The sequence below is a fragment of the Mirounga angustirostris genome, unplaced genomic scaffold (genome assembly GCF_029215605.1).
Source record: "Mirounga angustirostris isolate CCGP_5_RB_7025 unplaced genomic scaffold, mMirAng1.0.hap1 SCAF_17, whole genome shotgun sequence".
Classification (NCBI taxonomy): domain Eukaryota; kingdom Metazoa; phylum Chordata; class Mammalia; order Carnivora; family Phocidae; genus Mirounga; species Mirounga angustirostris.
In genome coordinates, this window is record NW_026991725.1 from 28,666,279 (window position 1) to 28,691,190 (window position 24,912).

A 24,912-nucleotide genomic window follows, 5' to 3' on the forward strand; every position below is an offset into this window, starting at 1 on the left:
TCTGAAACCCTAAACCTAAATTTCTCCATCTGTAAAATTAATTTTAGATAAAATTATCTTTAATAATCTTTTTCCTATAAAAGTCTCTCCTCCGATCAAAAACTGCCTTTGGCTTACAAAATAAAGTTCTAAATTGGAACAGTATTAAAACCTTCTGCATTCAGTGTGGGTAGGTAAAAGCATAGTTTTGAAATGCAAAAAAACCAAGGTTTGAATTCTGATACTGTCATTTACTGGTTGCTTATTCTTGGGCAGCTTACTAAGCTTCTCTAAGCCTCAGTTTCTTCTGCAAAATAAAAACAGCAATTATCTCACAGACTTAGAAGAATTAAATATTTGTTAACTGCTAAGCACATAGTAAACACTCAATAAGTATCTGGTCTGTGCCTATTCAAACCAGTTCCCCATCACTGCCTTCTACTTATGGTTTCCAAACTGCTCTTGGAAACCTAAAACTCTGCTTCAACCAAAACAACTGTGTCATCCACTGACCCCCACCCCACCTTTCATATATTAAGGTTCAACATCAAAAAAATATTTGGAGAGCTTCTTCTAAAAATAATATGAAAGGTGTGTGGGGGGATGGGGTAAGTGTGATGGGCATTAAGGAGGGCATGTGATGTAATGAGCACTGGGTGTTATATGCAACTGATGAATAACTGAACTCTACCTCTGAAACTAATGATACACTACATGTTAACTGAATTTAAATAAATTTTAAAAAAAGAAATTAAAAATAAATAAAAACCATATGAAAGGTCTATATGGGCATTCCCCACTCCAGCCAGCCATGGAGTAATCACCTTGTATACATCAGTATCTCCTGTCTTTGGTAATATCCATTCCTCCCTCCTCAAGACTTCACTGTGAAGTTTTACCTAGTCATTCCTTCTTCTGAGGACTTAACAGCATTTACGCTAAGATTTTCCCCCTGGGGTGCCTGGGTGGCTCAGTTGGTTGAGCGACTGCCTTCGGCTCAGGTCATGATCCTGGAGTCCCTGGATCGAGTCCCGCATCAGGCTCCCTGCTCAGCGGGGAGTCTGCTTCTCCCTCTGACCCTCCCCCCTCTCATGTGCTCTCTCTCATTCTCTCTCAAATAAGTAAATAAAATCTTAAAAAAAAAAAAAAAAAAAAGATTTTCCCCCTGAACTCCTAAAATGAATAGCAAACTCTATGAGTAAGGGCAGTATCTTATAATATTATATATACTCTTTATAATCGTCTCTTGAACACAGTAAATATTCAATAAATGTGCAAAAAGCTCCATGTAATTCTTCACCAGTGTCTCCTTAAAAGTAATCTACCATGATAAAGTCCAATCTGCTTCTGGAACTAGTTCACTCTTTTCTTAGTTAAAAAAAAGGGGCGGGGGCGCTAGCTGGCTGAGTCAGAAGAGCATACAACTCTTGGTCTCAGAGTTGTGAGTTTAAAAGCCCAGGTTAAGTACAGAGATTACTTAACAAAATCTTTTAAAAAGATAAATAATAAAAGTTTACCCAGATTCACTTAAAAAAAATAGCTTCCAAATTTCATTTGAAAAATTGGCCACGTCTTTTCTGGTTATTTTGCCACAAACTTAACATATATTTAATGTCTTTTGATGTATCTTTTAAATGTGATGATCTCTATACTGAGAAACAAGCAGTCCATACAGAATTTAAGTTCACTATTTCCCCTTCTCCTCTCCCCCAATCCCTCTCCCTTTTTAAGTCTTGCCCTAAAGCCCGGACCTCTTACTGCAGACTGCTAATTCTAATGTTCCTCTTCTTCATATTAATGAAATCCCATTCAGAAGGTCACAGGTTTTACAGAATCTGTACTTTTCCAAATTTGATATATGAATTACTAAAATTATGCTTGCCATTGGCAACTGTGTAAAGATTGCAAAGATCAGGGGCGCCTGGGTAGCCCAGTCATTAAGTGTCTGCCTTCAGCTCAGGTGATGGTCCCAGGGTCCTGGGATCGAGTCCCACATCAGGCTCCCTGCTCGGCGGGAAGCCTGCTTCTCCCTCTCCCACTCCCCCTGCTTGTGTTCCCTCTCTCGCCGTGTCTCTGTCAAATAAATAAAATCTTTTTTTTTTTTTAAGATTTTTATTTATTTATTTGAGAGAGAATGAGAGACAGAGAGCATGAGAGGGAGGAGGGTCAGAGGGAGAAGCAGACTCCCTGCCGAGCAGGGAGCCCAATGCAGGACTCGATCCCGTGACTCCAGGATCATGACCTGAGCCGAAGGCAGTTGATTAACCAACTGAGCCACCCAGGCGCCCCAAATAAATAAAATCTTAAAAAAAAAAAGACTGCAAAGATCATTTAATCAGCAGGGAAAAGAGGTAATTCAACTACAGGCTCCTTCACCTAGACCAGCTTCAAGTATAAATAACTAAGCCCTTCTGACAATCCATACCTTCATGCTAGGGGATCTACATGGCTGTCCTCCCCCAACTACTCTTATTTCCAGTTACCAACTTTTTCTGAGAAGAGCAAAGGTATACATATAGGAATACTGATTTCAAAGTTATGCTTATACTTGAACGGCAGAGACTCAGTAGCTATATGACCTTTCCAAAACTGTTCCTTCATTTATGAAATGATTATACTAATACTATTTCATTAAGTGGAACATAAAAAACATTAAGATTCTAAATCAATGTACATGAAATGTACTAAGTGTAATTTCCTTTTCAAAAAGGAAAATAAATTTCAAAGGGAAACTAATATAAAAGGACAACAAGTTAGATTTTACAAAGACCCTATCCACAAAATTTATCTGTGTCATTATAATATTAAAGGAAAGCTTACTGGGACACCTGACTGGCTCAGTCAGCAGAGCACGCAACCCCTGATCTTGGGGTTGTGAGTTCAAGCCCCACATTGAGTACAGAGATTGCTTAAAAATAAAATTTTTTAAAAAAAAGGAAAGAAACAAAAACAAAAAAGGGAAAGCTTATTTTTCTCAGCCAAAGAATGATTTTTCTTAGGAAGTCAGTGAAGTTTTAAAAGATCAACATTCTAGTTTAACAATAAAGTCTATTTTTTCCTTTTTTCTTTTTTAAAGGGAGGGGGTGGAGGGAGAATCTTAAGCAGGCTCCATGCCCAGCATAGAGCCCAACACTGGGCTCGATCTCACAACCCTGAGATCATGACCTTAGCTGAAATCAAGAGTCGATGCTTAACTGACTGATCCACCCAGGCGCCCCAATAAAGTCTAAAATGTAACGCTACATATTTCTATTCTGTTGTACTGAATCCAAGTCTAGTTTTCCTTCAATCATAAAATGTAGTAAGAACAATGCTATTACTAGCTAATGCAGGCCCTACCCAACTATATTCAACATTTATTTGCTAACTGAAACTAGAGCAGGGATGGGGGGGGGAAGGGACATATACCTAAAAACACAAAACACACCCTACTTTACTACTCTGTTCTAATTTTGCCTACTCTTTTTCAGAATAATTTTCTCTCTATATAAATTTTTTTAAGTAGGCTTCATGCCCAGAGTGCAGCCCACTCAAGCCCCAATGTGGGGCTTGAACTCACAACCCTGAGATCAAGACCTGAGCTCAAGGGTTGGACACTTAACCGACTGAGCTACCCAGGTGCCCCAACTTTTATATTTTTAAATAGCAATGTAAGTATATCACATCAAATTTTAGAAGAATACAATAAAAAGCAACTCAGTTTCCCTTCAGAGTCTGCCTTTACAAGGATTTTTCTCTGCATAGTCAAGAAAACATAAATATACAGGTATACCTCACAGAATGTACCTGTTTAAGGCTTCATAGTGGAATGCCTCAGTTCATGACTCTCAACACGATATTATTCAGCCAATGATTTTATATAGTAAAATGTCTATATTTCATTCTCAAAAATCTAATTCAGCATTTTTAAGAAAAAGATATGTAGAAATCTGGAAATACATTCCACATACACTAGAACTTTGGAAAGCTTCTTAAGTATCAATAAAAGGGACAGACATGTTACTACACAACCATATTAATTATTTGGCAATAAGGAAGAAACGTTTAGGCAATGTCCTAGCAATTTTTTAAATTTTTTAAATATACATTTACATATATTTTTTATTTTTATATTTTTTAAATAATATTTTTATATATTTGTAGGAGAGAGAGAGCGCGCGTACAAGCAGAGGGAGCGGCAGGCAGAGGGAGAAGCAGGTTCCCTGCTGAGTAGGGAGCCGATGCGGGGCTCCATCCCAGGACCCTGGGATCATGACCTGAGCCGAAGGCAGCCGCTTAACGACTGAGCCCACCCAGGCGTCCCCCTGGCAATTTTTAAAAAAATTCACAAATAGATAGCTGTATCTTGAAAATTGGCTGGGGGTTTTGGGGTTGACAGGTAACTCATTTTAAATAATAGTAAATATATACCTAAGTAAGGTCTTCACACAGGTAGGTGGTCTGATTTCGGGGAACAAAATACTGATTTTAAGCAGGAGATGTGTATCTATCAGTATATATATATATGAGTGTGTGTATATCTATGTATGCAATATAACACAAATGGTAGTTTAATATATACCACACACTGTTCTGTACATTGCTTTCTACTTAACGTACCTTGGAAATTGTTCTACATATACCAAATACATACTAAATGACTTCAATCCTTTTAAAGCTGCATGGTTTCCCTTTATACAATTTTAGTATTCTATTTTTTCAAATACAAAATGCCATTAACCACAAAACACAATTATTTTATATGCCCAAAAGAAATTTAAGAGCTGCCAATTATAACTATAATACCATTAATAAGATGCATTTAAGTTTACCTTTATTAAAATATGAAAAAAATGTCTTGGAATCAATGAAATATGGACTGTTTCCAATCTTTTGTTATCACAAAATAACATGATATAATAACCTTGATCATACATTATTTTGTGCATTTCAAAGAGTTAAGTGAAGAACAGAAAATTAGGATTGCTGACCCCAAGGATACATGCATTTTATTTTTAAAGATTTATTTATTTATTTGAGGGGGGGAGGGGCAGAGGGAGCGGGAGACAGAGAACTCCAAGCAGACCTCCTGCTGAGGGTGGAGCCCAACACAGGGCTGATCCCATGACCCCGAGCTGAAATCAAGAGCCAGACGCCCAACGGAGCCACCCAGGCACCTCAGGATACATGCATTTTAATCTTTAGGTAATTCAGGTTGTTCTCTGCAGTGGTTTACCAATTTTTATTCATACTGGCTATGATGTAAATACCTGTTTTCCCAAAATATGACCAGGCTAATTATCTTTAACCTTTCCAATGCAAAAGTGAAATATTTTATCTTGTGGTTTTTAAAATGCATATTTCTCTTATGAAAAGAACTGAGAGTATTTGCATACACTTAAAGATCATTCGCATTACTTTTCTATGAACAATGTTCATATCATTTCCCCTTTCCTCTTTAGGCTGTAAGTCTTTCATGTAACAGATAAAATATATGAAGGAAATTTGTCCTTTGTCTATAATGAGATATTGCAAGTATTTCTCCCAGTTTGTTATTTGTGTTTTTTTAATAACGAAATATAGTAAAATGTATCCATTTTTAATGGCTTCTGGGTTTGGGGTTAAACTTAGAAAAGGTCTACAGACATGCCACCCTGAACGAGCCCGATCTCGTCTATACTTAAAAATTTCCTCATTCCAACATTATTATTATTATTTTTTAAAGTAAGCTCTATGCTCAACGTGGGGCTTCAACTCATGACCCCAAGATCAAGAGTCGTATGCTCTACAGACTGAGCCAACCAGGTGTCCCTCCAACATTATTTTAATTTTTTTTTCAAGATTTTATTTATTTGTCAGAGAAAGAGAGAGAGAGCACAAGCAGGGGGGAGTGGCAGGCAGAGGAAGAAGCAGGCTCCCTGCTGAGCAAGGAGCCCGATGCAGGGCTCCAACCCAGGACCCTGGGATCATGACCCGAGGCGAAGGCAGCCACTTAACCAAGATATTTTTAAAATAATAATTATCGGGGCACCTGGGTGGCTAAGTCAGTTAAACGTCTGCCTTCAACTCAGGTCATGATCCCTGGGTCCTGGGACCGAGCCCCACGTCAGGCTCCCTCTTCAGCAGGGAGTCTTCTCCCTCTCCCTCTGCCTCTCCCTCCCACTTGTGCTGTCAAATAAATAAAATCTTTAAAAATAAATAAGTAAAATAAAATAAAAATAATAATTATCCCAGTGCACACCCTAATGATCTTAGGATTTCTTTCTTTTTTTAACATTTAAATAGTTTATTCATCTGTAATATATGTCAGGGTAAGGTAGCACAATGAGGATCCAACTGCTTTTTTCTGAGTGGCTATCCAGTTTTCCCAATGCCACTGTTTAGTGATTGGGGCTCTTCTTAGATTTTGTAAATTAGGCTCAGAAGTGGCAATAACTAATGACCTCAGAATTAGTGAAACAGACACCAAAATTAGTGGCTTAGAGACCATAAAATGCATACAGCATTAAAAATACAGATCCGGGAGTCAATTATCTAGCACATATTGAGCACATTATAGCTACTATACTGTAAAATTACAGACTAGCAAGACAGAGCTTCTCTATTTTTTTTTTAAATGATATTTAGGTTTCTGATTAAGACTTAAAGATGGGGGGGCACCTGGCTCAGTCAATGAGTGTGCGACTCTTGATTTCAGGTTGTGAGTTTGAGCCCCATGATGGGTGAACAGATTACTTAAAAATAAAGTCTTAAGGCGCGCCTGTGTGGCTCAGTCATTGAGCATCTGCCTTCGGCTCAGGTCATGATCCCAGGGTTCTAGGAGTGAGCCCCGCCATCGGCTCCCTGCTCTGTGGGAAGCCTGCTTCTCCCTCTCCCACTCCCCTTGCTTGTGTTCCCTCTCTTGCTGGGTCTCTCTCTGTCAAATAAATAAATAAATAAAATCTTTTAAAAAAAAGGGGGGGGAGAGAGAAAAGACCTACAGATGGATTATCTCCAATTCAGTTAAAACATCTAAATATACACTATAGAGGTGTTAATAGCAATCAGCATTTACATAGCATTTTATAGTTTTTATAAAGTGATTTCATCATTTTTATTAATTTACTTCACCCCGTAACTGTGAATAAATGAGCAAAGATTTTAATTTCCATTTATTGGACTGAAAAAATAACTCAGTGATGGTAACTTGTCCCTTTTACTTAAAGTGGCAGAGCCAAACTCAAACCTAGACCTTATATTTCAAAATGCTGCTCACATTGCCTTCACATCTTACACCAAGTAATTTTACACAAAACTACACAAGATTCCCTACCTCAAGGAACATGGAGTGATTTGTCAGTTAAATATTCAGATTGATCACATACTTAATTCTAAGCATGGAAAGAATACATAAAAGTATAAAACTCAAGAAACCTTCAAAGATCTACAGTAATTTAAAAGAGCAAGACTTGGGGAACAGGAATAATTTCTTACCTACTTTGTCCCTTGCTTATGCTATTTACAGCCAGTATAGCTAGAATGCATTATTAGCTCAGTAAATATGTGTTGGTTGTCTATTACTGATTGAACCTCCTAGACAGGGTGAGATATGAAACAATTATCAGACCCCATCCATTTTTCTCAGGGGCTGAACTTTTGCTTGTGATTAAAAAAAAAAAAAAGTCAGCCAAATCATCAAAAAGCACCTAGACAATTTAACAAAGGAAGTTTAGGTACCCCATTTCTGGGCTATACCTACTGACTAAACATTTCACAACAAAATAAAGATTTTGAGCTGCATTCCATTCCATTTTATTTTTTTTTAAGATTTTATTTATTTTTTTGACAGAGAGAGACACAGCGAGAGAGGGAACACAAGCAGGGGGAGTGGGAGAGGGAGAAGCAGACTTCCCATGGAGCAGGGAGCCCGATGTGGGGCTCAATCCCAGGACCCTGGGACCATGACCTGAGCCAAAGGCAGACACTTAATGACTGAGCCACCCAGGTGCCCCAATTCCATTCCATTTTAAAGCTGCCAGAAGGTTATAAAACAATTTCAAGACCACAAAATACAACTATCATTCATTGTTGCTTTATTCCAAATTAAATACATCCTCTGCCTCTACAATAAGCAACTGTCCATAATATTTCTCATCAACAGGCCTTTCTCTGTATTGTTACCTTCAGACACCTTGTCAACATATCTTTTCTACAAGTCTTTTTTTTTTTTTTTTAATACTAGCAATCACTTATCTGCCACACACAATATAAGTTCTTTTTTAACTTCTGAAATATCCTGGGGTGCCTGGGTGGCTGTCATTAAGCGTCTGCCTTTGGCTCAGGTCATGATCCCAGGGTCCTGGGATGGAGCCCCATATTGGGCTTCCTGCTCTGTGGGAAGCCTGCTTCTCCCTCTCCCACTCCCCCTGCTTGTGTTCCTGCTCTCGCTAGCTCTCTGTCAAATAAATTAATTAATTAATTAAAAAAAAAAAACTTCTGAAGTATCTTAATACTAAGGGAGGAAAAAAATGGTAAGAATAAAGGAAATTCAAGTACAAAAATAAACCCAATTTATAAAGTATAATTTTTCTATCCTGCCAGATAATCTCATTTTAGAGTCAGCATACCATCTATTGCCTAATCTATCCAGTGACAAGATATTTGCACTGTAGCCTCCAAGGCCCGACACTCTCTATAAAAACCTTGGATGAATAATAAATAATTTTTATTTTTTTTAAAGATTTTATTTGAGAGAGACAGAAAGAGACAGAAAAGGAGTAGGGTGGAGGGGCAGGGGAAGAGGGAGAAGCAGACTCCCTGCTGAGCAGGGAACTTGAGTAGGGCTCGATCCCAGGACCCTGAGATCATGACCTGAGCCAAAGGCAGACACTTAACCAAATGAGCCACCCAGGTGCCCCTGGTTGAAATAAATTTTAAGTGTTAACAAAATATCCTGAAGAGATCAGGTTTAAATTTTAGTGGACGGTTATGTTAAAGATGTTAGAGCCCTAAACTCAAATAAAAAGGAGAAGTGATAGAATTTACAAAGCTGTGAGCCCAGAAATTACATGCAGTGCCTAGTCTATGCAATACTAAAAAGGCATTACCATTTTCACTAGATTGACAGGGCCTTCTTCAGTGGTTATCTGTAGCAAAGGTTTGGTACAATGAAAAAAAAATCTGTCATGAATTACCTCAACATGCCATAAATGTGGTTACATTCTAGGTCAGATCATGTGGGTATTATAGAAACAACTATGCAAGAGAAGTATGCACACTGTTGAATCTGACACTAAAAAAATAAAGATCCATTTACAAGACAATTAAACAGCCTTTAATGTTGGTAATAGAATAAGATTCCATTCTTCTCAAGGGTAAAGATACTGTCCCAGCCATTCAAAACAGATGGGCTTTGCACAATAATTGTGAATTTAGTGAACACTACTGAACCGTACACTTTAAAATGTTTAAGATGAGGGGTGCCTGGGTGGCTCAACTGGTTAAGCGGCTGCCTCTGGCTCAGTCATGATCTCAGGGTCCTGGGACCCGGCTTGCATTGGGCTCCCTGCTAGGCGGGGAGTCTGCTTCTCCCTCCCTCTGCTCTTATACTCTTGCTCGCTCACGTACTCTCTCTCTCCCTCTCAAATAAATAAATAAAATCTTAAAAAAAATAAAAATAATAAAATGGTGGGGTGCCTGGGTGGCTCAGTCATTAAGTGTCTGCCTTCGGCTCAGGTCGTGATCCCAGGGTCCTGGGATTGAGCCCCGTGTCAGGCTCCCCACTCAGTGAGAAGCCTGCTTCTGCCTCTCCCACTCCCCCTGCTTGTGTTCCCTCTCTCGCTGTCTCTGTCAAATAAATAAATAAAATCTTAAAAAATAATAATAATAAAATGGTTAAGATGGGGGAAAAAAAAGGTTAAGATGGTAATTTTATGTGTTTTTTACCACAATTAAAAAGAAGAAAAAAAGAGATGGGCTTCAAATTCCCCTTGTAATTTAGATGAATAATGGACTTATATGCCTGCAACCATGGAGATGGGAGTTAAAATATGGATAAAACCTCCTTTTTTCAAGGAGCTCAAAGTTCAAAACACAACCAAAATTCTAGAGTATTCTTTTTTTTTAAGATTTTATTTATTTGATAGAGAGAGCCAGAGAGCAAAAGCAAGGGTAATGGCAGAGGGAGAAGGAGAAGCAGGCTCCCCACTGAGCAGGGAGCCTGATGTGGGGCCCCATCCAAGGATGTGGGATCATGACCCGAGCGGAAGGCAGACACCCAACTGACTGAGCCACCCAGGCACCCCTATTCTTAAAGTAAAAATTAAAATTTTCTATCATGGAAAAATAAGTGAGTATTCAATTACCTCTCCTTTATTCACTCTCTCTCTTTTCCTCTGCTAGGTGTACTTGAAAGTCTCTGATGCTTAGAAATGAAAAATTCTGGGATTCAAACAGATTTGCTCTTTATTCTTTGTATCAACTGCGATGAGTTCTTATGCCACTGAGAAAACAAGTTTAATGGTAATCAAACCTTTCTATCTCCCCCCCAAAATAGATTAGTGCTTAGTAATAAATACTAATTTGACTAGAACTTGTAGAATTATAATTCAAAAAGCAAAGGTTTTTGGGGCGCCTGGGTGGCTCAGTAAGTTGAGCACCCAACTGTTGGTTTCAGCTCAGGTCATGATCTCAGGGTCGTGAGATCGAGCCCCTCATCAGGCTCCACGCTCAGGATGGGGTCTGCTTGTCCCTCTCCCTCTGCTCCTCCCTCCCACCCCTGCTGTTTCTCAAATAAATAAAATCTTAAAAAAAAAAAAAAAAGGTTTTAAAGACTAGAATGTCCTGCTTTATGCCCTGTCCTGTGCCCCTTAACACACATTTGAACTGATTAGACTTCCCATTCAAATTGTGAAAATCTATTTTCAAAATTCAGAGAATCAGTCAATAAAAGCACACCTCTCCCCAAAGATCCCTTTATACAATGAGACCCCCTCATGACCAGAAGTAGAAGTGCAATGATTCCCATCATTTCTGAGGTAGTGTTCACATCTGTGAAGAATAAACACTAGCTCGTGAACATGAGGGAGCTAAAAAGTGAATGGAGTTGGTTTCCAACTAACAAGAACTCAAAAGCAGAAATGTTAGTATTTTGTTTTTATCCAAATGATTACTATAATAGAAAGAAAAAATAAATGGAATGGAAACTTTAAGCCACATATTTTCCAGAGCCTGATCTGAACCTGAGAAATGGACCTCTGCTCAGAGAACCACAGGAAACAAACTGCTGCTTCCATTTTTTGTTTTGTGTGGGTTAATTCTCTCTACTACTACATGGATTCTGACTGCAGAGAAAAAGAACCAGGGCAATCACCAGCTTCAGGGAGAATTTGGAAAGGCAAAAATTAAATTCTGCTGTTGAATGGCTCCCTTTATAATACTGAAGCCACAATACAACATCACTAAATGACACAAAGAAAGCACACTCTGAGACTATGTGTTCTTTTTACTCCACCCACCCATCACCCCCACCAAAAAAATTTAAAACCAGTCGAGCCATACATACACAATGTTTGACCTGAAAGTATTCATGACACAGCAGCTTACTCTTGCAAACTATTAGCTTAACAGTAGCTTAAAATACAGTTATAGGGAAAATATAGACTGTTCTAGGGGAGAAAAGGCAGGGGAAAAAGCCCAAACACTTAAAAAAAAAAAAAAAAAGACATATATTCAGGCATAAGATCAAATCAAAAACATTGTTTTCTTTCTTTCTTTCTTTTTGTACATTTAAAAAACTTACCCTGAAGAGATTTTCCCAATCCCTGGCCCAGCTTCCACCCATGTTTCTGGAGTAAGCGATGTCCAATATTATCCTGACAGACAGAACAGAGAGACAAACCAAAAATATTCCAATAATATATTCTTCCCTTCCTAGTGACATTTAAACAGGTGATGAGCAAGAGATAATTCTATATATATGCATGCAAAAAGATGCTAATAATAGGGTAAATGTGCCCAACAAAAGGGGCATTAATGTAAAAAGAAATGCTGGCCAGTATATTATATGGGAAGAACATAGGGGTAAGGGTCCTTTCTGATGGTGTGCTGGGCAACTTTTGTACATAACACTTTAAAAAGGAGCAAAAAGGGAAGGGGAAAAGGGGAAGAATACATTTATGAAGTTTAAAACTAACATTAAAAAGCATAAAATCAAGGTACTTATACAATCATATCCACCACCTAGACAGCACCACTTTAAGATTTTTTTTTTTTTAAAGAAAATCTACACTGTGTTTAGTTATTTTGTTTATGTGTCAGGCTTTCATGATACAAAGTAAGTTATAAGTGTAAGACTGCCCCACCACTAGAAATGAAAACACAATCAGAGCAAAATCCAGGCTAGACTTGATTGGTTTTTTTAATATATATATATATAAAAAAAATATATAAATATTTAACTAGCATGCAGCCAATATTAAACTGAAAAAACAGTGAGGTTAGTAAAACAAGAAATTAAATTGATTAAACAGAAAAATAAAATGAGCTCAAGCACAGACTGAGTGATGCATTTCAACATGTAATCTAACAAAAATGCTAAAATGTTAGAATGAAACAGGTCTAGCAATAAGTTAACAGTAAAGAACCATTAGTGCATGTAGGGGGAAAAAACCAATATACATAATGTCTCATCTTCCTAGGAGCATATCAGAAAAGGTATTTCAATGTAAATTGTATGAAAAGGCACCAGAAACAACAATTAATGTCAGCTTCTGTGTAAGGGTTCAAGATCTTAGAAACCTCTGCATACCTTTGTCCCATTTGCTTTTTACAAATATTGTGAAGTATGGAGACAAAACTAAAATAACCATTAACTACATCAGATAAAATGCTGCTAAACTCATCGAAAGGGAAACATTTTAAAATAACCAACACAAGTGTTCTCTATGCATTAAAATGTAATTTATATTACTAACCTGATATCATTTGAAAATAATCTATTTCCTGAATCAATCTATAAAGCTAAAGCCATAAATAGCTGATTTAAAATCAAATATCTCCTGTTAAACTGCTTTTTTATCTTCTAGCTCCATATTCAATGGTAAAATGCTCTTCAGAATTACAGAAGACAAAAATTATTTTACTGTTTTCTTTTCAGACAGTAAATTAGAAGAGGAAGATTAAGTCTCCCCAATGTGCTGTTTAAGTGGGGGGAGGGGGGACAATTTCCTTCCACAAGTTTATGACATGCAAACTGCAAACAGGAAAACTCGACTGAGCAAATGATTATTTCAATGATCAGGCGGGGGGGGGGGGGGGGAGATCAGGGTACTTCTTTTTTTTTTTTTTAAGATTTTATTTATTTGACAGAGACATAGCGAGAGAGGGAACATAAGCAGGGGGAGTGGGAGAGGGAGAAGCAGGCCTCCTGTGGAGCAGGGAGCCCCACACAGGGCTCGATCCCAGGACCCTGGGATCATGACCTGAGCCGAAGGCAGAAGCTTAACAGCTGAGCCACCGAGGTGCCCCAAGATCAGGGTACTTTTTTAATAACAAAAAACAGGCAAACAATAATGGAAAATTTGTTTCAAAAAAAAAAAGGAGGAAGAAATTTTGTTTCTAAAACAAGATACTATTATTTTCAACATATAGATACAAAATTAATATGGCGTACAAAACGTTCACTAGGAATTACTTTTTGCCAGAAACTAAAAGAATCTGAAAATGCCATGGTTATGTGTAATCCCAGGTGATGACTTCCGTATTACTAGACATCACAAAAACTTAAAAAAATAATTAAAGTCTTAATATAAGTAATGTTAGCAAAAAATGAAGAAGAGGTCTTTATTTTACTACTATAAACTTACCTGTACATAAAATCCTTACTTCATATCATAACTCCTACAAGTGAGTAACTATGGAAAGGACAAGGATAGCAGAATGACTCTAAGATTATGTAGTTGACTAAATTATTGTTTAATCTTTTAATAAGCTAATGTTATAACTATACTTGGCACAGAGATTTAGGGTATTAAACCATGCTGACAAAAACTGCTGCCCCTTTTTTTATTTAAGAAAACTCAATCTTTGGCTAAGTGGAGATGAGACATTATGCTGACTGTGTTATATTATGAATGCACTAAAATAAACAGACAGATGAAGCAGTATGCTATTTCCAAAAGCAGTGCAAGTGGAGTGAAAGCATTTCCATACGAACCTGGCTTTAAAAACTGGGCTGTCAAAAGAACAGTTAAATGTAACACAAAGTAAGAAACTGTCCAATCACTAATGGTCGTTTTTTTTTTTTTTGTCTTGTTTTCAATTCACTGCTTGCAATTAATGTATTTATTAAAGAGTGAAAGCATAAGTAAATTCACGAGTCAAGACCAGCTGAGAGATTCAAGAGCAGCGTGTTGTGACTGACAACAGTGAAAGGAAAAGCAAATGTTAAAGGGAGAGGAAGAAAAAAGAAAACTTTAGGATTATACACATTAGCACCACTTTTACAAAACCACTCAAGATGGCTGTCACCTCAAAAAAAAAAAAAAAGCTATTGATACAAAATGATAGTGGCATTTCTCAAACTTTAGGTGAGAACTGTTTTTTAATCATATTTATATTCCTAAGTATGAATAAGAAATGAAATGTAAGGGTCTATATTAAAATTATTACCATGCCACTCTATGTCCTTACGATTATAACAAAGGCAACAGAAACAATGGACATACCTCTCCCAGAACCTCTTCCCCTTACCAACCTCCTAGATTAAGTGAATGACTAATACAGAAAATCTGGACCTTTCCTATCATTCCAGACTACCTGCTTTTGGAGGGAAAAAGGCAGCTCTGTGACTCTGCAGAAAGGACTAGTATTCAGTATGGTCCCTTTTCCTACCAAAAAAAGAAAAAAAAGTTTTATAAACACTTGTCAAAAATCGAATAGGCTTAGGGATGATGGATAGCACAAGGAAGACAAACCAAAATACCTCATAACAAAGTAGAACAAAGCAGACTTGCTATCTCTGAAATGATCAAAATGTTCATTGAACATTCACTGTGAAAGAATAAGGGACTCACTCGTAAACCTGTGAAAATAATAATCTCCTCTCTCTATCTGGAGTTGTGATTTTGCTAATTATTCCTATGGATGTTATTTATAGCAATAAACTGGAGTAAGTAATTTAAAGCCCAAACAGGTGATCTAGACGTAACAAGGGCAATGAGCACTAAATTTACTCCTAAAGTAGTAACGCTTTACTATTTCAGTCACTACAGTAGTGACTAAAAAATCTTTCAGTTTGGGGCGCCTGGGTGGCTCAGTCGTTAAGCGTCTGCCTTCGGCTCAGGTCATGATCCCAGAGTCCTGGGATCGAGCCCCGCATCAGGCTCCCTGCTCCGCGGGAAGCCTGCTTCTCCCTCTCCCACTCCCCCTGCTTGTGTTCCCTCTCTGGCTGTCTTTCTCTCTGTCAAATAAATAAAACCTTTAAAAAAAAAAAAATCTTTCAGTTTTTTATTTTAAAATAAAATATGTAATTTGAGGTTTAATTATAATGTCATAGAACCAAAATTAATAGAAAATTTTTTCTTTTTTAACACTGGTTTTTAACCAACAAAGGGGCATGACAATGACAGGCTGTTTATAAATTAAATGCACATGCAAGAACTGCAGGAAAATTCTACCTACCTACCTACCTACCTACCTACCTACCTATTTAAGTAAAATCTACCCCTAACGTGGGGCTCAAGCTTATGACCCCAAGATCAAGAGCTGTACGTTCTATCAACTGAGCCTGCCAGGCACCCCAAGGCAAATACTAATTTTAAATTAACTGATAAAGCAACTGACCTTTGCCCAAGGGAGTCAGGCAAAAAAACTGGTTTTCCACTTAATTCATAAGAGTTCCCACAAGCTATTTGTTCCTCTCTGTGCGCAAGACCAAAATGGTGGCAGTGTGGAATTTTCTTTGGTTAGGCATGAATTTCTTAATTCTGGTCAAACCATGAAACTGAACTGAAAACCCAAACTTTTTTACACCTATTACCTCAGTTGGCCTTTTTTCTTTTCTATTTTCTATATAACTAATATGTTATATTTTTACCCTTTGTTCCCTTCTATTATATGTGTAAGAAAGGAGAATATAATTTTTAAATGGGAAGATCTCTGAAAGCAAGAAATGTTAAGTATTATAAACTATCAACATGCTGAAACACAATACCAGAAAAAACAAAAACAACAAAAAACCTCATTATTGTTTCAGCCATTCCTCAACACTTGTATTTATTAACTATCAAGTAGAAACTTTTCCCAAGAAATTTTCTCTGCTCCATAAAGCTATATTCCATCATAGTAACAATGACCATTTTGGCCACAGCACCACCAATCTGTATAATGGGACCCTGCCAAAACACAGAGAAAAATTTACTTTATTATAAGAGGCTGATTCTAGTTTTTATAGCAGGAAATAGAGTATCATGTCTCAAGAGAAAACTATACTACAAGTATGTCAGTGACTGGATGAATATTAACTCCACACTCAATTTTCTTTTAGTTGACAGCCACATTCAATTTACACCATTTAGTCCATTTTCAACAGTGACAAAAACAGTTAAGTCTCTTGAGTGGATTGTAAGCTTTGCTGATTGTGTATTAAAAGACTCTATAAGCAAAAACCAAATGCTACTAGGTGAACCCATGCAAACAACAAGTTGTAAAAATTCCCGAAACAAAAAATCTATAGCTCACTACAGATGACACAATGAAGACTAGAGAGAAAAGCCATATAGTAATGCTACACCATTCAGCTCCAAGAAGCACATTATTTATAGTGCAGTCCACATATGGTCACTGCTAAATGTCAAATCAGCAGTCTTATAGTTACAGTTTGGAACTAGTGGAGTCCACAGATCTAAACAGATATGCAACATGACAAAACTCAATTATACATATACTTCTAAATCCCTACATGAGCAAAGTAAACATCAGCAACTGGAGTTTGAAAACTTACATTAATTTTTTAAAACTGCTCAGTCAACCTAAGAACTATAAAGACGAGATTTTTATTAGGTAAAACAAAGACCAACTAATGGCTGATGGTAGTTTTACTTCCAACTGCAACTGTGACAACATATTTTACTATGATGCAGGTATTTTGTCTTCTGTATAGCTTACAATCATGCCCCCATCTCATTTGTCATATCGATGACGAAGGTCATAAAAAACCATATATCCTAAATCACACCAACCAGTTCTTGGAACTCTAGACTGAGCTATGGCTTTAGATTAAGTTTTGTTTTCTAAGTATTTTATCCTTATTAAAAATGTAGAGCATGTAATTATAATGGTTGGGACTTAAAAAATCACTAAGCAGTAACTTAAAATTCAAGTCCTAAAAAGTTTTTTTTGTAATAAAGGTAAAACATTAATATTTTCCATCTTCTCTGAATTCAGATAATCAAGCTGTCTGGCAATTCTTTCATAATTTTCTTAGAACAAAGTTTTATTCCTGACCAAAAATTTCATTGAAAGATACCTGGTTGGTTGAAATAAAGCAGGGGAAATAAAACTTTTTAACAAAGATTATGAAATACTTTATAAATGCTGGTGAGGTGTTTTCCACACTTCCTGATTGAAAGGGAAATACCTGTATCATCAAACTAACAAATCTAGGCTTCACAAGTTTACTAAAAGCATAATGCATTATTGAGTCTTTGTATTTCATTCCCCATCTTGCCGGTTTGCAACAAATTTACCCTATTACCAAAGGAAAGGACCTTAATCCTATACTCACAATAACCCTTCACACAGGCATATTTCTTGGCACAAACCTGTGCAGAGACTTCCACGGTTACCAGCTGCTGCAGATTACCTTTGTTTTAAAAAAAAAAAATGACTAGACCTTTAGCTCCTGCAATGATCTGTAGACTCCCAAAGCTGCATATTTCCAGCCACTTTTGAGTTGCATGCTGTAGCAAAACAGTCAGCACCTCTCAATAGATATTGCTGCAGAGAAAGATTTTAATTCAGCAGAGACTCTGTGTGAGAAGCAATGCCATTTCCCCCTAAGAACAAGAAAGTTCAATATAGCCAGCCAGCCAGCCATGTAACTAAAATATACTTATTTGGTGGGCATTCCTTAGGCGATAGGGCACTTCCTTTTGTGGGGGGGGGGGGGGAGAGGGGAAGAGGGGAATTGATACCACACTACCAACTTTCATGCCAATTGTTTTAGCAAAAGTTTCTTTAAAACCTTTCTTTAAAAACTTTCAATTTGTCCCCAGGTGATTTGGTAAGAGAAATAAAATCCCTCCTGTTGTGTGTTCCCACTTCTATCTAACACAATGTAGATTAAGAAGCTCCTCCTCCTACTACCTAAACTACCACATCAGTACTTATTTGTTTCAGGAGTAAATTTTCATTAGAAGTATAATTTATTAATATGTATCTCTGAACATACACTTATTTATTAAAAAAATTAAATATCCTGTCTGATTACGATACCATTATTTTAAGTGGAGAAGATAACACTATTCAATAAATAGAGCATATATCAATTCCACTCCTACTCTCTGAGATTACTCAACAAGGATTACTCAGTCAGACTGTCTTCTGACAGAATTCTTCCTATGACATATGCTGGAAAAAATCCTGGACAGTGTGAGAGGAAAAAGAGTATTAGCGCCTCACACACCAAAGGAAGGAATTTTCCAAAAACTTTAAAATGTGGCCCTAAAATGCTTTAGAAATGTTAAATATTAGAGTTTTTTAAAAAATCTTTATTGAGTATAGTAATAAGGAATACTAAGCCGCAAATTTAGTCTAATTAAATTTCCTACTACTGTTGAGTCAGAGTACCCACAGAATTATAGCTTATTTAAGAATATTAGCCATGTACCTTGTAGATATGGTACTTGGGTCTTGCTTCTGATAGTTATCTGTTCTTAAACTACGACCCAAAGAAACATTTAAATAAAATGGAAAAATTAAATTATTTTTCAAGTACAAAATACTAATCTAGCTAGCTTACAGACTTCCTTGTAAAATTCTGCCTTGTGATAATTCCCAAGATGATACAGAACAAAGCACAAACTTCAGTGATTTTTAACTTAGCAATGTGGACTTGGCATTTTATCCTCAAATCAAAACACAAGACTGGGCTTTCAGCACAATATCAGATATGAATTCTCCCTCTGCAGCATTATCACATGCGTCATCAATTACTGCCATGCCTAAGTCTAGCATCATGCCAGCACATTAAGACAGAAGGTACTATATGCAGTGTTCACTGGACCAGAAGAACAGAAATAAGAAGGGGAGGTGGGGGAGAAAGAAACCCTAGAGAAGAAATTAAAAAAAGGCAGACCGTGCAATACAAACCAGATCATGGCTGCTTAGCTAATATGGGCCAACTGCTGTGGAAGAAAAATGTCGAACACCCCAAGTTGTGTAAATTTCCGTAAACATCTAAACACACACACAAACACACACACAACACCAACCTAATTAGGAACATAAATATATGTTGATCCTTTACTATGTTACAGTTTTGGAAATAAAAGCTAGAGTTAAAATATCTGTTCTCTCTATACTGCCTTATTTTCCTGAGGGAGGAGGAAAAGCTAGTGTTTCTTAAAAGGACAGGGGAGATGTCTTGACTGCTATAAAGATTAAGATTTCCTCTTTGATCATTTTCGCTCAAGTTTACCAATAACTCACTGAAACCCTTATTAAAATATGTACACTTAAGCACAAATATTAAATACTGACAATACTGACAAGTTTAGACATTTTAACAATGAACTGTGTAATTTAAAAATAAAGGGCTTTTCAAAATGAAAATAATGTTTAAAAATTAAGATTTTTAAAAAAAATTAAGTCAGGAAAATAAATCTCCTTGTTCTATTACTTTATATCAATATCCAAAACTAAGCCATGTAAAGAGATAGAAAGAATCAGCTTTTCACAAAAACCAGACATCTACTTAAGCTACCAAATTTGTCGTTTTTCACAAGTGTCTGGTAAATATATTAGTCCTTAACTATTAATAATGGAACATTTCACATGTGATTGCGTTGCCCAAGAAAGGTGAAGCTTTTAAAGGATCAAAATACATTTTACTCCTTTATTCAATTTACAAAAAACACTAAACTTTAACTTGCTATCTTTAACAGAATTTCAGTATGGGCCAACATGATATTTTTCCATCAAATTCTAACTTGTTTCTAGATTTTTCAGACTGATTTCCCAAAATATTAAATATTAGATTACATCCCAAACTCTATTTGATTATTGTAGGGCATGCAAAACAAAAGTTCTAAATTGTACTGTAAATTATTAAGTTTAAATTCATTCACATCAAGTGTCACACAAACACTACCTAACTAACTATGACCCAAAATTAAGCACTGATCATCTTACCGATTCTATAGGCTTGTCAAGTGATGCTTGTTCAATTTCCAAATGTCCTTCTTCATACTGATCAAAGTGATTACCCTGAAAAAACAAGACTACAGTTATTTTTCAAAAGTAATAAATGCCAAAATTATTAGTAATCTAATTAAACTAGGGATTATTTTCAACTTTTCATTCTTTTTCAGTAAACAAATTGTGCCACAAATTCAGATTGTTCTAAATCTATAAAAATAATTTATTAGAGGAGTCTAGGCCTAGTAATATGAATTCTTCCTATAGCAAACACTGAAATTGCTAACTAAAATACTATCAAAAGCATTTGGGATTATCAGCAACTTCTCAGATGGACTACATTATGAAGACTGCAGGATCTTAAAAACAAAGATCTATGTTTTCATAAACAATCTTGTACTAAAGAAAACAAATGATGGGAAAAAACCCTATATTACAATATTGTCCAATGTTGATAACATTGCTTTTAACAAAACTGCTAAAGCATTCAACTTTAAATTAAGTGCTAACTCCCAAGCTTCAAGGAATTCGAAAACACAATCTCTTGACACATTATTCCAAATACAGCTTTTCCTCAAATGATCTGCCAAGAGAGATAAACATGTCTGTATAATGCCATATTTGACTATAATCAAGCAAGCAGTCACTGCAACTAGAGTAAGTCAAAACAGTTCAACTGAGGATAGGTGCAGACAACTAGGAAGTTCTCTCTAATCATGGTTTTCTCTGATCTCCCTGATCCATTAGAAAAGAAGAGCTCATAATTTGGCTTTAAATCAGAATACCAATTTTCTGGGTCCCTTTTTGTTACAAAAGAGGGCACGATGATTTGTGAGTCCTGAACTGACCTAAACCAAAAGACTAAAGAGCCTACATTAATTCAGAACTAACTTGAATGTTAAGTTAACAAAAAGTTACTTTACTTTTTCAAGGTAAAATTTTAGCTGAATAAATAAAACTTAATGATACAGATCTAAAACATATAATCTGCCACACTGTATCACTAACACTAGGTTACTTGTTTCCCTCATCAGACTATAAAGTCCTTAAGAACAACACTAAATCTTATTTATCTTTTATAACCCTAAAAATAACGGTGGCTAAACATTAGAGAACAATTAGGTGCTAAAATTGTGTGGTAGTGGTAAAAAAATTCTGGAATTAGACAGTGGTGGTGATAATGGTCATACAACATTGTTAATGTACTTAATGCCACTGAACTGTATACCTTAAAATACTTAAAATGGTACTTTTATATTGTATTTTACAATAAAAATGATAAAAATAAAAAATAAAATTGTGCAGTAGAGTCTATCCAAAAGAAAGGAGTAACAGGTATGGGTTTTCCAAAGAAGAAAAGCAAATCCTAAAAACTGAAGATCAGGCATTCCAAGAATGAGGAAAAGCAATCATCAACAAATACTAAAAATGAAAAAAATAGCTATAAACCCTGAAAGGATTTATCTACAATATTCTGTACAACAATCTCTTTAAAATTAATACTTGGCTCTTCTTTTAACTTATAAAGCAACATTTAAATGATTTGAAAGTTACTTACAAGGTGTTAATTGCAAAGTGCTTCAAAATTCCCAAATAATAAACATCCAAATACTTAGAGTAACTAAAAAACCTCACATTATAGAACAATGTCCCACTAAATCTAGTAATTCTTTCACTCCACAGCTCTATATGATTTAAAGATAAAATCTCATCCTATCAACAATAATTGCATACTATTTTGTAAGTGACTTTAGAGTAACTTAGGACAACCATGTTTTAAATCAAAAGAGAACTGCCCCCAAATTTATCACTATCAAAGATGATATAATAAAAGCACAAACACTTGCAGATATTATGAGAGAACTACCAAGTAACTACAAAAAAGAATATGGACATCTAGGAAAAGCCATTCTAGTTCATCCTTACTGCACAAGAAATTACTCAAAATTTTCCAAATAGATAATGAATCATTAGCAAAATCCTTTCATCTGTAGACTTAAAATCATTTAAAGATTTTATTTATTTTTTAATTAATCTCTATACCCAACGTGGGGCTCAAACTTACAATCCTGAGATCAAGAGTTGCGTGCTCTACCAAATGAGCCAGCCAGGTGCCCCAGACTTAGGCATTTTAGAAAATTCTTCTGTAGATTACAAACAACAGGTTCCAAATGAGATGCTTAACAAATTTCTAAACACAGCCAGCTAAGTTTTCAAATAATTCTGGATCTATCAGACACAATACAAAACAGGATTAATAACACAGTTTGAGTCCAGAAAAAGACCCATCCTTTTATTATTAACTGATCTTCAACAAAGGTGCAAAGACAACTCCATAGAGAAATAATAGTATTTTCAATAAATGGTGCTAGAACTCAGTATCCATATGTAAAATAAAAGATGAGCCTCAACCCATACTGCACACCGTAGTAAAAAAAAATAACCCAAAACATATCGCAAACGTAAATGTAAAACCTAAAATTGTAAAGTTTCTAGAAGAAAATATATAGGACAAAATCTCTGTGTCCTTGGGCTAGACAAAGGTTTCTTAAGCTACACTGCCAAAAGCACAATCTGTAAAAGAAAAAAAATTGAAAAACTGGACTGGGAGAAAGTATTCACAACTCTCATACCTGATAAAGGACTTATATATCCAAAATACACAAAGAACTTTCAAAATACAGTAATAAGAAAACCCAATTTTAAAGCAGGCAAAAGATTTAAACACACGTCACCAAAGATGACATATAGATAGTAAATAAACACTCAACATCATTAATCATTAGGGAAATACAAACTAAAGCCACAAGGTGATACCACTACACATCTATTAAAATGGCTTAAAGAAAAAGAAACAATATTAAGTGCTGCTAAAATTGCTTGGGAACTCTCACAGATGGTGGGTGGGAATGTAAAATGGTACAGCCATTTTAGAAAAGTTTGGCAGTTTCTTACATAAAAAAAGATTTTATTTATTTGACAGAGTGAAACATTAAAAAAAAATTAAACACACACTATAGCACCTGGGGTAGCTCAGCCGGTTAAGCAGCCAACTCTTGGTTTGGACTCTTAGTTTCGGCTCAGGTCAGGATCTCAGGGTCATGGGACAAAGCCCCCCAGGGGCTCCACACTCAGCAAGGAGTCTGCTTTTCCCTCTCCCTCCCCCTCTGCTCCTCCCCCTGCTGTTTCTGTCTCTCAAATAAAATCTTAAAAAAATAAACACACATTTAACAAACAATCCATCAATACTGTCCCCAGGTATTTACCCAAGTAAAAGGAAAAATTTATGTACACACAAAATCCTGTCTTGTAAATGTCTGGAAACTAATCAAATGTCCCTCAATTGGGAAACAGATTAAAATACTATGGTACACGCAATGAACCACTGAACTCACCAATAAAAAGAAACAAACTACTCATATAAGCAATAACATGGATGAATCTCAAATACACTATGCTAAGTGAAAGAAGCCATACTCAAAAAGTTATTGTATAATTCCATTTAAAGGCATTCTGTAATAGGCAAAACCAGAGAAAAGAAAACTGATCAGTGGTTGCCAGGAGCTATATACGATTGTGTTGGTGGTTACACGATATTTTGTTAAAACTCAAAGGAACTGAACACTCACATGAGTGAATTTCACTATACCTTCATTACACTTTAATTTTTTTTAATGAAAAGGAACAGAAAAAGCCAGTATTTCTACATCTCCCCCCTTAAAATATTTAAGCATTAAAAACATTTTTTTTTAAGATTTTTATTTATTTATTCATAAGAGACAGAGAGGCAGAGGGAGAAGCAGGCTCCCTGCTGAGCAGGGAGCCCGATGCGGAACTCGATCCCAGGACCCCGGGATCATGACCTGAGCCGAAGGCAGACGCTTAACCATCTGAGCCACCCAGGCGCCCTCATTAAAAACATTTAAAATCTGTTGTGTAAAGATGTTTTGATGGTGGTTACATGAATCTATACATGTGTTAAAATTCATAGAACTATACATCGAAATAAAAGTCAGGGGCGCCTGGGTGGCTCAGTTGGTTGAACATCCAGACTCTTGATTTTGCCTCAGGTGATGATCTCTGGGTGGTGGAACAGAGCCCTGCATCAGGCCCTATGCTCAGTGCAGAGTGTCCTTCTCCCTCTGCTCCGCCCCCTGCTCACACTCTCTATCTCTAAAATGAATAAAATCTTTAAAAATAAAAGTTTACGGTATAATTTATTAAATTAAAATAAAACAAATTGGAGTGCCTGGGTGGCTCAGTTGGTTAAGTGTCTGCCTTTGGCTCAGGTCATGATCCAGGGGTCCAGGAATCGAGCCCATGTCTGGCTCCCTGCTCAGCATGGAGTCTGCTTCTCCCTCTCCCTCTGCTCCCCCCACCCCAGCTGGTGCTCTTTCTCTCTCTCTCATTCTCCCTCAAATAAATAAAAAATCTTTAAAAGTAAATGAATAAACTAAAAAACATGCATAGACAACTCTAGAATACATCTAGAAGCTGATACTAGAGATTACCTCTGAGAGAATTGAGTGCCTAAGGGGACAAGAGATGCAATGAAGG

The 24,912-nt window shown here is 36.3% G+C and overlaps 1 protein-coding gene across 9 annotated transcripts in view; it reads right to left on the reverse strand.

Moving 5' to 3' along the window:
- GPATCH8 (G-patch domain containing 8) overlaps window positions 1-24,912 on the reverse strand; it is a 118,700-nt gene that overhangs the window by 68,563 nt on the left and 25,225 nt on the right. For 2 of the 9 annotated variants that reach the window (XM_054510786.2, XM_045888774.3), the window contains exons 1-4: window positions 20,350-20,430; window positions 19,309-19,343; window positions 14,153-14,170; window positions 11,738-11,810 (exon numbers count right to left, since the gene is read on the reverse strand). Coding sequence is in view for 1 of the 9 variants with exons in the window: in XM_045888771.3 (XP_045744727.1) it covers window positions 11,738-11,810; window positions 20,350-20,424 (148 nt within the window). In the remaining 8 variants the exon portion in view is untranslated. Of the gene's footprint in view, window positions 1-11,737; window positions 11,811-14,152; window positions 14,171-19,308; window positions 19,344-20,349; window positions 20,431-24,912 lie in introns of those variants that run through there. The other 7 variants (XM_064582814.1, XM_064582816.1, XM_064582817.1 and 4 more) reach the window with 6 other exon arrangements.